The 13,532-nt window shown below is 47.9% G+C and overlaps 2 protein-coding genes and 1 non-coding gene across 4 annotated transcripts in view; 2 read left to right on the forward strand and 1 right to left on the reverse strand.

Annotated features, from left to right (window-relative positions):
- CCDC102A (coiled-coil domain containing 102A) overlaps positions 1 to 8,171 on the reverse strand; it is a 47,648-nt gene extending 39,477 nt beyond the window's left edge. For both annotated transcript variants that reach the window (XM_060254289.1, XM_060254290.1), the window contains exon 1: positions 8,070 to 8,171. The gene's annotated coding sequence lies outside the window, so the exon portion shown is untranslated. The remainder of the gene's footprint in view (positions 1 to 8,069) is intronic.
- ADGRG5 (adhesion G protein-coupled receptor G5) overlaps positions 7,104 to 13,532 on the forward strand; it is a 43,143-nt gene continuing 36,714 nt past the window's right edge. Inside the window, exon 1 of the mRNA XM_060253825.1 lies at positions 7,104 to 7,293. Coding sequence (XP_060109808.1) covers positions 7,104 to 7,293 — 190 coding nt within the window. The remainder of the gene's footprint in view (positions 7,294 to 13,532) is intronic.
- TRNAS-CGA (transfer RNA serine (anticodon CGA)) lies at positions 9,332 to 9,414 on the forward strand. Its single transcript has one exon. It is a non-coding gene; the product is annotated as a tRNA-Ser (tRNA).

Raw genomic sequence — 13,532 nt, forward strand, 5'->3', positions numbered from 1 at the left:
CCTTCCAGACGTTTCGTTCTCAGCTGCGGAGAACATCCTCAGTGGCGTTGCAGACGGAGCAGGTGCTCTGACCTTCTTGGCTGCTGTGCAATGCCTGAACTGGGCTATGCCTGAACTGTGCAAAGAATAGGTCAGGAGGTTAGGGGAAATTCAGTACAGCTGTCAACTAGCTAAACTATAGACAGTCTCTCAAAGAAACAGGGTTGCTTTTTTAAAACAGTACAGAGATTAACCAAAACTTGCTTTGCTAACTTATTTCAGGCTCCTATCTCTAAACCACTTAAAAAAACCCCTGTTCTTTCTCCAAGGAGCTTGGACCAATGTCTTTGAGCCTCCCCTTCTCTATATCATCCTCGCTGCAGCTCTGGTAGTTGTGGTGTGGGGCTACTTTGCTCAGGTAGTCTCTCTCGGCTTGGCTTCGCGAACAAAGATTTAAGAAGGGTGCAATAGTCCACGTTTGCTGCAGGCTCGCTGGTGGCTGACAAGACCAACGCGGGACAGGCAGGTCCGGCCACAGCGGCCGCAGGGAAAAGTCTGATCTGGGGTTGGTGCTGTAGCAGTGCGATTCTTCCTCAATCTCCTTTTGTCCTCAAGACCAGCTATGCGTGTGTTCTCAAAGGAAGAGACAGCCTGGTGGATGGTGTGCCTCCATGCTTTGCGATCTGAGGCTAGGTCAGACCACTGGTGATGGTTGATGTGACAGGTGCTAAGGGATTTCTTCAAGGAGTCCTTGTACCTCTTCTTTGGTGCCCCTCTATTTCGATGGCCGGTGGAGAGTTCGCCATACAGGGCAATCTTGGGAAGGCGGTGGTTTTCCATCCTAGAAATATGCCCTGCCCAGCGCAGCTGCGTCTTCAACAGCAGTGCCTCGATGCTGGTAACCTCCGCCCGCTTGAGGACTTCAGTGTTGGTCACAAAGTCACTCCAGTGGATGTTGAGGATGGTGCGAAGGCAGCTCAGGTAGTAGCCCAGTTTAAATTAGACTGGGCAGATTTTCCTTTCCTGGGGAGCATGCTGTGGTGGGGGCCACCTTTCAATCAGGCTATTGTTGTGGAAGGCAGGCTTGAAAACAGAAAATAAGAAAATAGTTTCTTGCCACAGGAGCTGGTGGCAGCCACAAGCACATACAATTTCAAGAGGGGATTGGATAAACATATGGTGCAGAGGTCCATCAGTGGCTATTAGCCACAAGGTATAGATGGAACTCTCTGTCTGGGGCAAGTGATGCTCTGTATTCTTGGTACTTGTGGGGGGGGGCAACAGTGGGAGGGCTTCTAGTGTCCTGGCCCCACTGGTGGACCTCCTGATGGCATCTGGTTTTTTGGCCACTGTGTGACAGAGTGTTGAACTGGATGGGCCATTGGCTTGATCCAACATGGCTTCTCATGTTCTTATGTTCATCTCCCAATCACAGCAGCCCTAACAGCCCAGACTAACCCTATCTTTTCAGAGCTCAAAAGGTAAGCAGGACCAGTACTTGGATGGGAGTCTTCCAAGGAAGACTGGGGCTGCTAAGCAAAGGAAGGTTAACACCAGTTCATCTCTGCTCATCTCTTGCCTTGAAAACCCCACCAGGTGGCTTCTGCTTACATCTCTCAATCATAGGCTGCTACGCTGCTCAGCAATTGATACAGTCTTTTTCTCACCTGCATTCTGCAGTGTATTAACTTGTCCAGAAAAACCTTAGTGCCTCCTTGTAGCCAGCCCCAGGTTTGAAACAGAGAACTACTTCATTTACTTACTCATCAAGTCCTGCAGCAAGCGAAGCACCCATCTAGCACTTCTATACTGATCCGTGTGGGGACCAGGAAGGCAGTGTGTGGGGAGGGAGGGGGATGCATCTTCTTCTCTTCCTTTTGAAAGGATTCCCCAAGTGTGGGCTTCATCCCAGAGCCACAGGAATCACAAGAGAGGGGAAGGAGCCTTCTTGTCCTAATTGTTTACAGGCTTAACCCTTCTCAAAGAGCTTTGCCCACATGAAAGAGTTCTGCTGCTAGCAGCCAGACACCGAGCAGACTTAAGGAGGGGGGACTTGCCAATTTTCCACTGAAACTTTCAGAGGCTTACGCTGCTGCAGCTAAATGCCACGACACCAGCCATTTCCTTCCAAAGAGAAGGCGAGAGGCCTTGGGTTTTCTGCTGGCTGCTGCAACCTGAAACACTAGGCCTGTTTAAGAGACACAGAGGTCTGCTTCTAACAAAGCAAAACAGACCTGCAGATAGGGTTGCCAACCTCCAGATGGGGGCTGGAGGTTTCTTGCTTTTACAAGTGATCTATAGATTACAGAGATCAGTTCTTTTGGAAATGGATGCTTTGAAGGGTAGACTCTATGGCATTATACCCTGTTGAGGTTGCTTCTCTCCTTAAATTCTGCCCTCTCCAAGCTCCACCTCCAAAATCTCCATACATTTCCCAACCTAGCAGACCAAGGTCCTTTCCTAGCCTATGCCTCAATGCGAGGGAAGGTACTGTAAGCAGAGAGAGCATCCACATATCCACAGCCAGCTTGGTGTAGTGGTTAAGAGCAACAGAGCACCATGTTTGATTTCCCACTTCTCCCCCATGCAGTTGCTGGGTGACCTGGGGTCAGTCACAGTTCTCTCAGAGCTCTCTCAGCCCCACCTACTTCACAGGGTGTCTGTTGTGGGGAGAGGAAGAGAAGAAGAGTGTAAACTGCTCTAGTAAAAGGTGGGGTATAAATCCAATCCCTCCTCTTCCTCCTTTTCCTTAGCAGACTCAGGGAAGAGAACATGTAACAGCCTTTGTGGCTATCTGTAGAAATCCTCAACATACAATTATTATAGCATCAATATAGTTCATCAAACATTCCAAAATCCATATGTTCACCTGAGAATTCCAGGCATGAGTCTCCTTGTGGTCCCCTTCATCAGTTGGACCCTCCAGGGTATAAAGGGCATTTAATGGCCGAAGAGAACTATGCAAAGCTCTGTGTGATTATTCCACAGGATAAATTCTTTTTAGAAAAGCAAGGCACCATTCTAAATTATTTTCAATCAAGACTGAAGCAACCTCTTCCATCATGGTATATATCAAGGACTGTTGGATTTTGGAATGCTTGATGAACTCTACTGGTGCTATAAGAATTGTATGTTGAGGCTTTTATATGTGCTGCACTTGTGTGTATGTATGAATAATTTGTATTTCATGTGGAATATCATGCTGAATATGTAACTTCCATATTGAATAACATATGATATAATAATTACTGCTAATTATATTGCAAAGCTATATTATTATTTGTGGTGCTATCACAGCAAAAATCTTTATGTTGTCTTGGTTTCACCAGCTGTAATCCTCATTGTATGTTTCACTGCCTTCCCACATCAGCCAGCTTCAAGTCTGGGCATTCCAGCTGTGGCCCAGAGCTGGCATATCAAGACTTCCTTCCCCCTCTTGCTCCCTCAGTTCTTTAGATTCTGCTACCATTTGCTGCAACATATCCCTAAGTGAACAGGCTACTTATGGGCCCTCTTCATCTGGCCTGGGTGTAGGGTTGCCACCTCTGAGTTGCGAAATACCTGGAGATTTGGGGGTTGGAGCCTGAGGAGGTTCAAGGAGGGACTTCAACTGGGTATAATGCCACAGAGTTGTCTTGTTGGTTTCATTATTTTATTTAGCACGGAGTACCCCTAGCTTTGACCCAGATAGCCCAGCCTAACCCTATCTTGTCAGCTCTCAGAAATCAGGGTCAGCCCTGACCAGTACTTGGATGAGGGACCACCAAGGAAGTCCAAAGTCACTACACAGAGGCAGGCAATAGCAAACCATCTCTGAAAGTCTCTTGGCCAGAAAACCATTTGGGGTTGCCATAAGTCAGCTGCGTCTTGACAGCATTAAAAAACAACACCTAAGCCCCATTGATTGTTTCCTCAATAGGCCACTCACTGAGTAGCTCGGCGAAGACTGGAACAAAACAGTTGCTTCTCTGCCACAAGCTGTGCTCCGTGCCCAGAGTGCCCTCATTCTTCAAATGCCTCTGCCCCACCCATCGTGCCCACGCTTCCTGCACTGTTCAGCCTCTTCTTGGAGAGGTAGGAAAACGCTGGATAGAGAGCAGCCCCGTCTTCGTGCCATTGCTTCTGAGAGCTGAGACGGAGACTTATAGAACTTGAAACCAGAGTGCAGCAGCCAGCAGCTCTGCCAAGCTGGAAAACAGCTCTGGGAAACCTTAATGGGAGGGTGTGGGACAGCCAGAATTGGATAAGTACAGGCCATGCTGGCTGGTCAGCCCACAGATGTCAAGAGCCTAATTGCTTTAAAACTGACTTAACTGCTGGAAGGGGACAGAGAAGAAGGAGAAGAGAAGAGAACTTGTTGCAGAATGTACAGGTGCTACCCAACAGATCTTGCTCCAACAGCCCTGACTATGTACCAGTGGAAACTGGGGATCAAAATCCAGTAGCATGCCAGAAATTTGTGTTCTAGTATCTTGTTGCTTTGCTGATTTTATGGCCTATTAGACCTTTAAGATCTGAGATATGTTTCATGGCAGGAAGTTTCTTTCTGACGTTTGTGGCCTCAGCAAGCCCACCTTAACATTTCTGTAGGGCCCAAGAACAGAACTATAGTTTTGAAACAAATGATGCCGTCAGGGTTTGTCAACTGCTTAACGTAATGGATAGGCTGCCAAAACACAACCTCCAGCAACTACTAAGGTAGCATCTGCTGCAGATTCTTTTGGTCCTTTCCCCAATATTCTTTGCATGTAGTCTCTCTTCAAGATGTTGGGGGGTGGATGTGCAGAAATGATTTTAAAAGCATTATTTTCCATGGAAATGTAGAAAACCTCAAGGGCCTCCAGTAATTTGCTCTTAATTGGGGATCAAAATCCAGTAGCATTCTAGAAATTTGTGTTCTAGTATCTTGTTGCTTTGCTGATTTTATGCCCTATTATCTTAGACCACGGGTGGCCAAACTGGTTCGGGAGCCACATGTGGCTGGTGACCTCCAGCCATTACAGCTGAACTCCAAGAGACAGAGATCAGTTCACCTGGAGAAAATTGTCACTTTGTGCAGGAAGGAGGGGTCACTAAGGAAACACCAAATGAAACAAAAAAAGTCTTCCCCCACTGAGGGAAGACAGCAACAGAAGGGGAACAGATGTTACAACAATGTAGGATGTGATCAAAGCTGCAGTTTATCTTGATGCCTGAATGCATCTTGTGAAGAAACAGCCAAAGGGAGACTTTAGATAACAATGGTATCAGTTTTTCCACTGGAATCCTAGGAGGACTTATAGTGCAATACTAAGAACAGTTTCCCAGGAGCAAGCCAGTTGAATTGACTTGGATTCTAAGTAGACCTGCTTAAAATTGCTCTCCAGCACCTTTCAAAGTCTACTGAAGTCAATGGGCTCAGAAGGGTATAAACTCTGGGTTAGGATAGCACACTGTTAGATGACCGGACAAAAGTCAGGTCAATCACTTACTGCCAGGATGCTTACAACCAATCAGAGAGAACCTGTTGTGCTTATTAAAGTATTGAAACAATCATGGCAGATATTTTAATTAATTAGTTAAGATCTAGCCAAATCATTAATTAAAACATGCTTGTCATTCATGTGCTTCCTGAATCCAACAGAACTACTTGGTGCATTATCAGAATAACAGAAATCCCCCTTTGGGTCTAGCACCACAAAAGGTCTGATGTGCTCCCTCTGGATTTTGGAACTTCAGTGGCCCTGCGGCTTGCAAAACTTCAATTTAGCAGTGGGATCACAAAGCAGCCTTTGCTCTCAAAGTCCTGCAAAGCAGTAGAAGGCCAGGCCAAGCACAGTATTCTGCTTGCAGGAAACTGACAAAATATTTTCTTTCAAGAACTCCAGGAGACAGAACTTGAGCAGAACTTGGGTTCAACCCAGAACCTGAGCTCTCAGCCAATCAGATGCATTGAACTACTCACTACTCCATAACAAGGAAGGTTCCCAACTTTCCAGCCTGGCCCTGCAGCCTACCTTTCCCCCCAAATAAGGAAATCGGCGCACAAAGTGTTCCAAAACCCATTTCCAAACCAGGAGCCATCAGACAGTCAGACCTGCAATATGGCTGCAGCACTTACACCAGCAGACATTAGGCAGCAGCCATGTTTATGAGCAAGTGGTTTCACTGGGTGATTTGGGGGGACAAGCAATGCTGGGATGTTGCTAGTCAGCTGGCAATGCAGTGTACAAGAGAAGGGTATTTGGCTAAGAGCAGAATGTCATGCCAAAACAAGAGCAGCTGCATGCGGAATTTCCTCTCACTACAGAGGATGTACAGAGCTCATTCCTCTTTGGGACATGTTCTGTCTAGCAATACAAGAGTACTTTCCAACAGAGCATATCCCCCCCCCACACACACACACAAAAAGAACAAAAGTTGCAAACTTAAAACTGCAGGATGAACCTTTCTCTAAATCTTAATGGAAGCAGTCCAATTGAAACATGCCATGGCATGATCAGACACACGCCTTCGTATGTACCCAATGTCAGATTTAACCAAGGTCATCAGCCACTATGGATCCAGCATTAGCACACAAAGAGATGGCAGAGCCCCACCAGAGATTGCGTTGCTATGTTAACTTTATTCATGATGGTGAGGGGCCCTGGCTCAGTAGCAAAGCATCTGCTTGGTATGCAGAAGGTCTCAGGTGTTCATTCCCCAGCATCCCCAGTAAAAAAAATGTAGCAGGGGATATGGAAGACCTTGGAAAGCTGCTTGCCAGTCTGAGTAGACCAGATGCATCTAGATTCAGTACAGAGTAGCTTCCTGTGCATTCATGTGTAGCAGGGTTGCATTGGAGTTTCCAGTTTAAGGCCAGATTTAAAGGTGATTCGACTTTACATGGGACCCATCACCACATTTCATTTGGATCAGGCTGTTATTGGTGGTTACTAGGATAGTGGTTTAGAGTATTGAACAAGGATCTGAGTGACACCAAGTCTCCACTAGGCTGAGAGACTCTGGGCCAATAGCTGTCTCTCACAGCCTAACCTACCTCACAGGATTGTTGTGAAGACAAAAAGGGGGAGGACGGGGAACCACGTATACCTTAAGCTTAAGTCTGTCAGACAGACAGACAGAGGCAGATGTGCTTAGTCAGAATGTCAGCGATCTGCGATCCAGATGGATGTTTCTGCCAGCGCGCTAACTTTGCAACCGTAGCTGTTTTGCACAGCAAGCCGCCCAGTTCCGACGAAATTCACAAAGCAGGAGCCTGCAGCACCAACCACATCACAATAAACCTTCCTCCTCCTCCCAACGAACTGCACCACCAGCTCAGGAGCAGAGAAGGTGCTTTTTCCTTCTCCAGGAGACTCAGTCAAAGGAATCCGCCCCTTTCCCTTCCCGGATTGGCCGAAAGAGTCTTCCCTTGGCCGCACAGATTCCCGAACTCCGGACACATCATTGGCCAGCGCCAACTGCCACTCCGGCAGATCGCCAAGAGTGACCACCTTGAAAGTTTTCCTTTTCCCCCCTCGGCAGCGGGAAGCGCCGGCTTGGAATGCCCCCCCCCCCCGCTCCAGCCGCGCATAACTGGGCCAGCCCGAACTAGCCAGCGGAGTTTCCGCTCCAAGAGCTGGCAAGAAGAGATTTCCCCCTATCGCTTGCTGAACTTCTCCGCGCCCCCTGCAGGCACCAAAGAAAAGAAAGTTCAGAGGTGGGGTTTGGGGGGGGGGTTTGGAGGGGAGGGTGATTTCATCACCCCCACCCACTCCCGTTTTAACCAGGGTTTTTTTGGTAGAAAAAGCCAAGCAGGAACTTATTTGCATATTGGGTCACACCCCCTGACATCACCATTATTTCACAGCAGGAATCATTTGCATATTAGGCCACACCCATAATACCAAGCCAGCCGGAACCGCGTTCCTGCTCAAAAAGCCCTGGCTTTAACCCTTTCTCGGCAAACAACGCGGGAGCGCGTCCCCGCCAAGCAAAGCCAATTTCCGCTCCCTGGAATTTGAAGCTAGATCCGGGAATGTCCCCTGCTGGACGGGGAGGGCTTCCTCCGCACCGTTACGAAGCGGGACGGAGCCACTAAGCGCGGAAGACTCCTGCTGCCTTCTCACCTCGCTTCTGGCCGCGGACTCCCCCGCAGACGGCCGGGATCGGCTCCTCCAGGAGTTCCGTTGTTGCTGCAGAGCAGATAACTGGAGCGGACTGCCGCTGCCGTCGCCACTGGCGAGAGGAGAACTTTTAGTCTCCTCCCCTTCTAAACGGGAGAGGGGAGGGGGTCGTCAGGGGAAGTTGGGCACATCCCAGGCGCAGAAGCGGGGAAGAGGGAGCCCGGGGATTTTCAGACGTGACCCTCTCTGCTTGCAAACGCTGTCTTGGTGGACCTGTAGAGAAAGTTCAGTAAAGAGGGCTGCCTGCTCCAGAGCGACGACTGCCTGTTGTAATTCCAGGAGGAAAGCTTTTTCAAAATCCTGTGCGGATTACTTCCAAGCAAACGCCTAAGGCTCGGGCAGCTTGCACACGTGAGACTGAAATGATCGACAAAATGCTGTAATTTTTTTAAAAAGTGCACGATTGAGTTCTCTGCATTCTGTTTTGCACTCTCCCGCTGCCCCACGTTGGCATTTCACTGGTGCTGTTTGAGGTCATGTGAACTAGGGTAATAGGACTGGCGGATCGCCAGCTGGGCCTGGAGATCTCCTTGAATTACACCTGATCTCTGGACTGTAGATATATTCGTTCCCCTGGAGAAAAATGCTGCATTGGCAGGTGGACTCTACCCCGGCCCAAACCACAGTCCCTCCCCCAAACCACATCCTCCCCAACCTCCACCCCCCAAATCCCAAGAAATTCCCAGCCCACAGTTGTCATTCCCAACAGTGTAGTGTTGGGGTCAACTTGTCAGCTAGGGTCTGGAAGACTTAGGTTCAAATCCTTCTATTGTCACAGGTGACTTTTAGCTGGTTACACACTCCCAGCCTAGCCTACCTGACAAGATTGCTGTGAGGATCAAAATGGGTATGGGAGAACCACATAGGCTATTCTGAGCTCCTTGGAGAAAAGGTGGGATAAAAATACTGTAGACAGATAGGGTGGCATTTTTGAATGGTCTTAATGTGTCAAGATAAAGCATGGCACAGGCAAGACAAGTTTTGCACATGAATTTCAAACAGACCAACTGCAAAATCTGACTTCAGGCTGCACTGTGTGCATAAAGTGCTAGTGCTGTCAAGTCGCAGCCAACTTACAGTGACCCCAGCAAGGGGCTTTGAAGGCAGTCAGAAGCAGAGGTGGTTTGCCATGGCCTTCCTCTCCAGAGCCTTGCTTGGTGGTCTCCCATCCAACTACTGACCATGCTTAGCTTCCAAGATGGAGCTTTGGGGAGGGACGGTGGCTCAGTGGTAGAGCATCTGCTTCGAAAGCAGAAGGTCCCAGGTTCAATCCCTGGCATCTTCAAAAAAGGGTCCAGGCAAATAGGTGTGAAAAACCTCAGCTTGAGACCCTGGAGAGCCGCTGCCAGTCTGAGAAGACAATACTGACTCTGATGGACCAAAGGTCTGATTCAGTATAAGGCAGCTTCATATGTTCATATGTACCATGCTGCCTTCCATCCCCTCAAGCTGCATTGCTGGTTGGGAGGGGGGAAAGATCCAACTACAAAGCAGACATTTATTGCATGTAGCACAAGAGTGTTAAACATGTGGTTCAGGGGCTGAATCAGGGCCCCAGAAGGTTACTATCAGGCCCCCGAGCAAGTCTGTTTTCATCTCCCTCTCTCTTGCTTCCTTCTGTGTCACAATTTGCTTTGCCAGGCTTGCTCAATTGCACAGGAGGCACAGAGCAAAGCCTCTGTTTTCTCCATTGGCTGAGGCTCCTCCCGTGGGAAGGAAAGAGAGCTTGCTTTGCCAGGCTCTCTCAATCACACAACAGAGCTAAGCCTCTTTTCCTTCTATTGGCTGAGGCTCGGCCCCCTTTATAAAGTTTATATCTCTACTATTCTGGCATTACATTTTATGACACACATGGCCTGGCTCGACAGGGTCATATTTATGTCAGATCTGGCCCTCATAACAAATGGGTATGACACCCTTGAGTAGAGGTTAGGGTCTCAGACTAGGTTCTGGGGAGCTCCAGGTTTGAATCCCCACTCTGCCATGGGAGCATACTCAGTAACCTTAGGCCACAGGGACACTCTTAGCCTAAGCTAGGGTGGCTGTGAGGATAAAAGAGCCGGTTCAGTGTAGTGGTGCAGACTCTTATCTGGGAGAACCAGGTTTGATTCCCCACTCCTCCACTTACAGCTGCTGGAATGGCCTTGGGTTAGTCATAGCTCTTGCAGAGTTGTCCTTGAATGGGCAGCTGCTGTGAGAGTCCTCTCAGCCCCACCCACCTCACAGGGTGTCTGTTGGGGGAGAAGATATAGGAAATTGTAAGCCGTTCTGATTCAGAGAGAAGGGCGGGGCATAAATCTGCAGTCTTCTTCTAAAAATGGAGGAGAGGAGAATGGGTGTAAGCTGCTTTGGGTCCCATTGGGGGAAAAGGGGAGGTATAATTAAAGTAAAAAATAGTAGTATGTGTGAGGCCAATAAAAGTCTGTTCTTATGTGGAGTGATGTAGATGTTCTTAACAATGGTGGATGTCTGGCAATATTCTGAAAATAGAGTTAACTGGCTTTGAGTAAAATATTTTGTCCCTTTAACGGAGGTTTAGTGGGATATTATTTTTAGGTTATTTACCTCCATGCCCAGAAAACATTAGCTACCTGTTTCAACGCATTAAAAGGGTAAAGGTACTCCATTTCACACAATAAGTCCGTATTAAAGGGATTCAGTTTTCTCCAAGCCTGTCGGTAATTCTGGCTGGAAACTGTGTTTCCAGCCTTTTATGGGCTATTTCATGGATATATTTAGCTTTAACTTTATTGTGTACTATTTTAGTAGTACTGAAAAGTACAGCGACGCATGATGGGAAAATCAGTGGGAATGCTCAGCTGGGAGTTTTATATCTGGATGACAACTGTTTTTCTAGCTGTGCCACATTTGCTGAAGGGGGAAGAGGTTTCCACTCAGGAGCCCGTTGCAGAAAAGAAACAAAAGAATGAAAATGATCAATGAAAGCATTGAATGCAGAAGCCACATGTCCCAAACTCAGGCCTGTCGCCACGGTCAGGGGCCTGTGGGGGCACTGACCCCTGACTTCCAGGGGGCCTCCAGGGCACAGTCTGCTTTCTCTCTCTCTGTCTGTATGTCTTTCTCTCCTCTCTCTTGCCATGGCTGAGCCAGCAAAGCGGCAGCTGGAGCTGGGAGATCTGAGTTGGGCACAGTGCACTGCAGCAGCAAAAGCAGCAGGCGGAGAGGAGGTGGAGGAAGCCACATGGAATAAGTGGGGGGAGGATGGAGCTGCTGGCTGCAAAGTACCAGGGTGGGGTAGAGGGAAGTGGAAGGAACCCCCCCCCCCTGCATGCATGCACAGTGCAGTCCCATCTTGACTCCAAAGTTCTAGGGTTGGCTGCCTCGGCTACTTTCAGAGCCTCCAGCTTTTGCCCCTACCCCAGAAAGCTTCAAAGAAGTGGTAGGCCCCACAGTAGATGGGAAAGGGTGCCTCCTGACTTTTAAAATCCTGGCTAAGCCCCTGCTCAAACGAAAGCATCCCATCCAGTTAAGAGTCTGGCAACTTGCCGGGCCAAGCTGTGTCTTTCAAATGGATTCATGTGGTTGTCCTTAAGGACAGTGCAGAGAAGGCTTCATTTATTTATTGATATCCTGCCTTTCACTCTGATGGAAATCCAAAGCAGCTGGTGTCATTCACAGCAACCCTGTGAGGTAGGTTAGGCTGAAAGAGGGAGAGTGTGAGTAACTAGCCCAAAGTCATCCAAGAAAACTTCCATAGCATGACTGGGGATTCAAATCTGGGTTTCCTAGTCCGTGACGCAGAGTGGTAAAGCTGCAATACTGCAGTCGGAGCCCTCTGCTCACGACTTGAGTTCATTCCCAGCGAAAGCTGGTTCAGGTAGCTGGCTCAAGGTTGACTCAGCCTTCCATCCTTCTGAGGTCGGTAAAATGAGTACCCAGCTTGCTGGGGGGAAAGTGTAGATGACTGGGGAAGGCAATGGCAAACCACCCTGTAAAAAGTCTGCTGTGAAAATGTTGTGAAAGCAACGTCACCCCAGAGTCGAAAATGACTGGTGCTTGCACAGGGGCTACCTTTTTTTTAGTCTGACATTTTAACCAATACATCACACTGGCATGGCAGAATTTTGAAAATTATGGCTGCAATCCTAAAAATACTTTCATGTGTGTAAACCCCATGGGGTTGGACTAGGTGGGGGAGGTATTTGTGAAGTTTCGGCATTGTCCAGGGGGTTGGACTAGATGACCCTGGAGATCCCTTCCAATTCTATGATTATTTACTTGAACATGAACATATGAAGCTGCCTTATACTGAATCAGACCGTTGGTCCATCAAAGTCAGTATTGTCTTCTCAGACTGGCAGCGGCTCTCCAGGGTCTCAAGCTGAGGTTTGTCACACCTATTTGCCTGGACCCTTTTTTGGAGATGCCAGGGATTGAACCTGGGACCTCCTGCTTCCCAAGCAGATGCTCTACCACTGAGCCACCGTCCCACTTCTGAGCAGATCTGCCTGGGTCACTCCATTAATTGTGTCTTTAAAAAATGTTAGTAACCATTCTTTAAGGAAAGGGGAGGGGTGCTTTGCTCTGATGACTTGGAGTACTTAGAGGAAGCAGAACGAGAGCAGAGAACAGTTACCTGCAGTCTGAATGCACAAGAGCTGGGGAATCTCAGGATTAAAACTGGGATATGTGGGTAGGGGTGGGGTGGTCCATGTTGTTCTCTGAGAATCTGATATAGCATGAACAGCACAGCAGTGTTACTGCACTGAACTCCACTGTTTTTCTGTTTACTGTAAAATAAAGCAAATAGTACAAAGATGCTTCTTGTATCCAGCGATTGATAAAAAGAAATGAACCTGTTCAACATTACCCCATTTGGGGATTTATGGAAAATTATCAGGGATGCATTATATAACCCCACCCTAATGGGATAATATATGGATATTTTAATTGTTCCTCGAGCAGTATGTTGCATATTATTCTATCTTTTTCAACAGTTGGTGTCAGCTGGCAGCATGTTATTATTACTGATGTGATACGTGATATTATGTGTTGAATGCATACTTTAGTCACATGAAGCTGAATAGACCAGTTGTTTATTAAGGTTGCTGTGGCCTGCTCAGACTGGCAGCTGCTTTCCAGGGTCTTTTCCAGTGTGATGTAATGATTCCAGCTTCAAACTAGAATCTTGCAGACCCAGGTTTGAATCCCTGCCCTGCCATAGAAGCTTGCTGAGTGACCTTGGGCTGCTCGCACAGTCTCAGCCTAACCTACCTCACACAGTTGTTGTTATTATGAGGCTAAAGCAGAGATGTTGTAAGTTGCTTTGGGTCCCCAATGGGGAGAAAAGTGGGGTGTAAGTATCTAAATAAATAAAACATGTACTGATCTTTTCAGCTGGAGATGCCAGGGGCTGAACCTAGGGACCTCTGCATGGTAGGAGAT

The sequence above is a fragment of the Heteronotia binoei genome, chromosome 14 (genome assembly GCF_032191835.1).
Source record: "Heteronotia binoei isolate CCM8104 ecotype False Entrance Well chromosome 14, APGP_CSIRO_Hbin_v1, whole genome shotgun sequence".
Classification (NCBI taxonomy): Eukaryota; Metazoa; Chordata; class Lepidosauria; order Squamata; family Gekkonidae; genus Heteronotia; species Heteronotia binoei.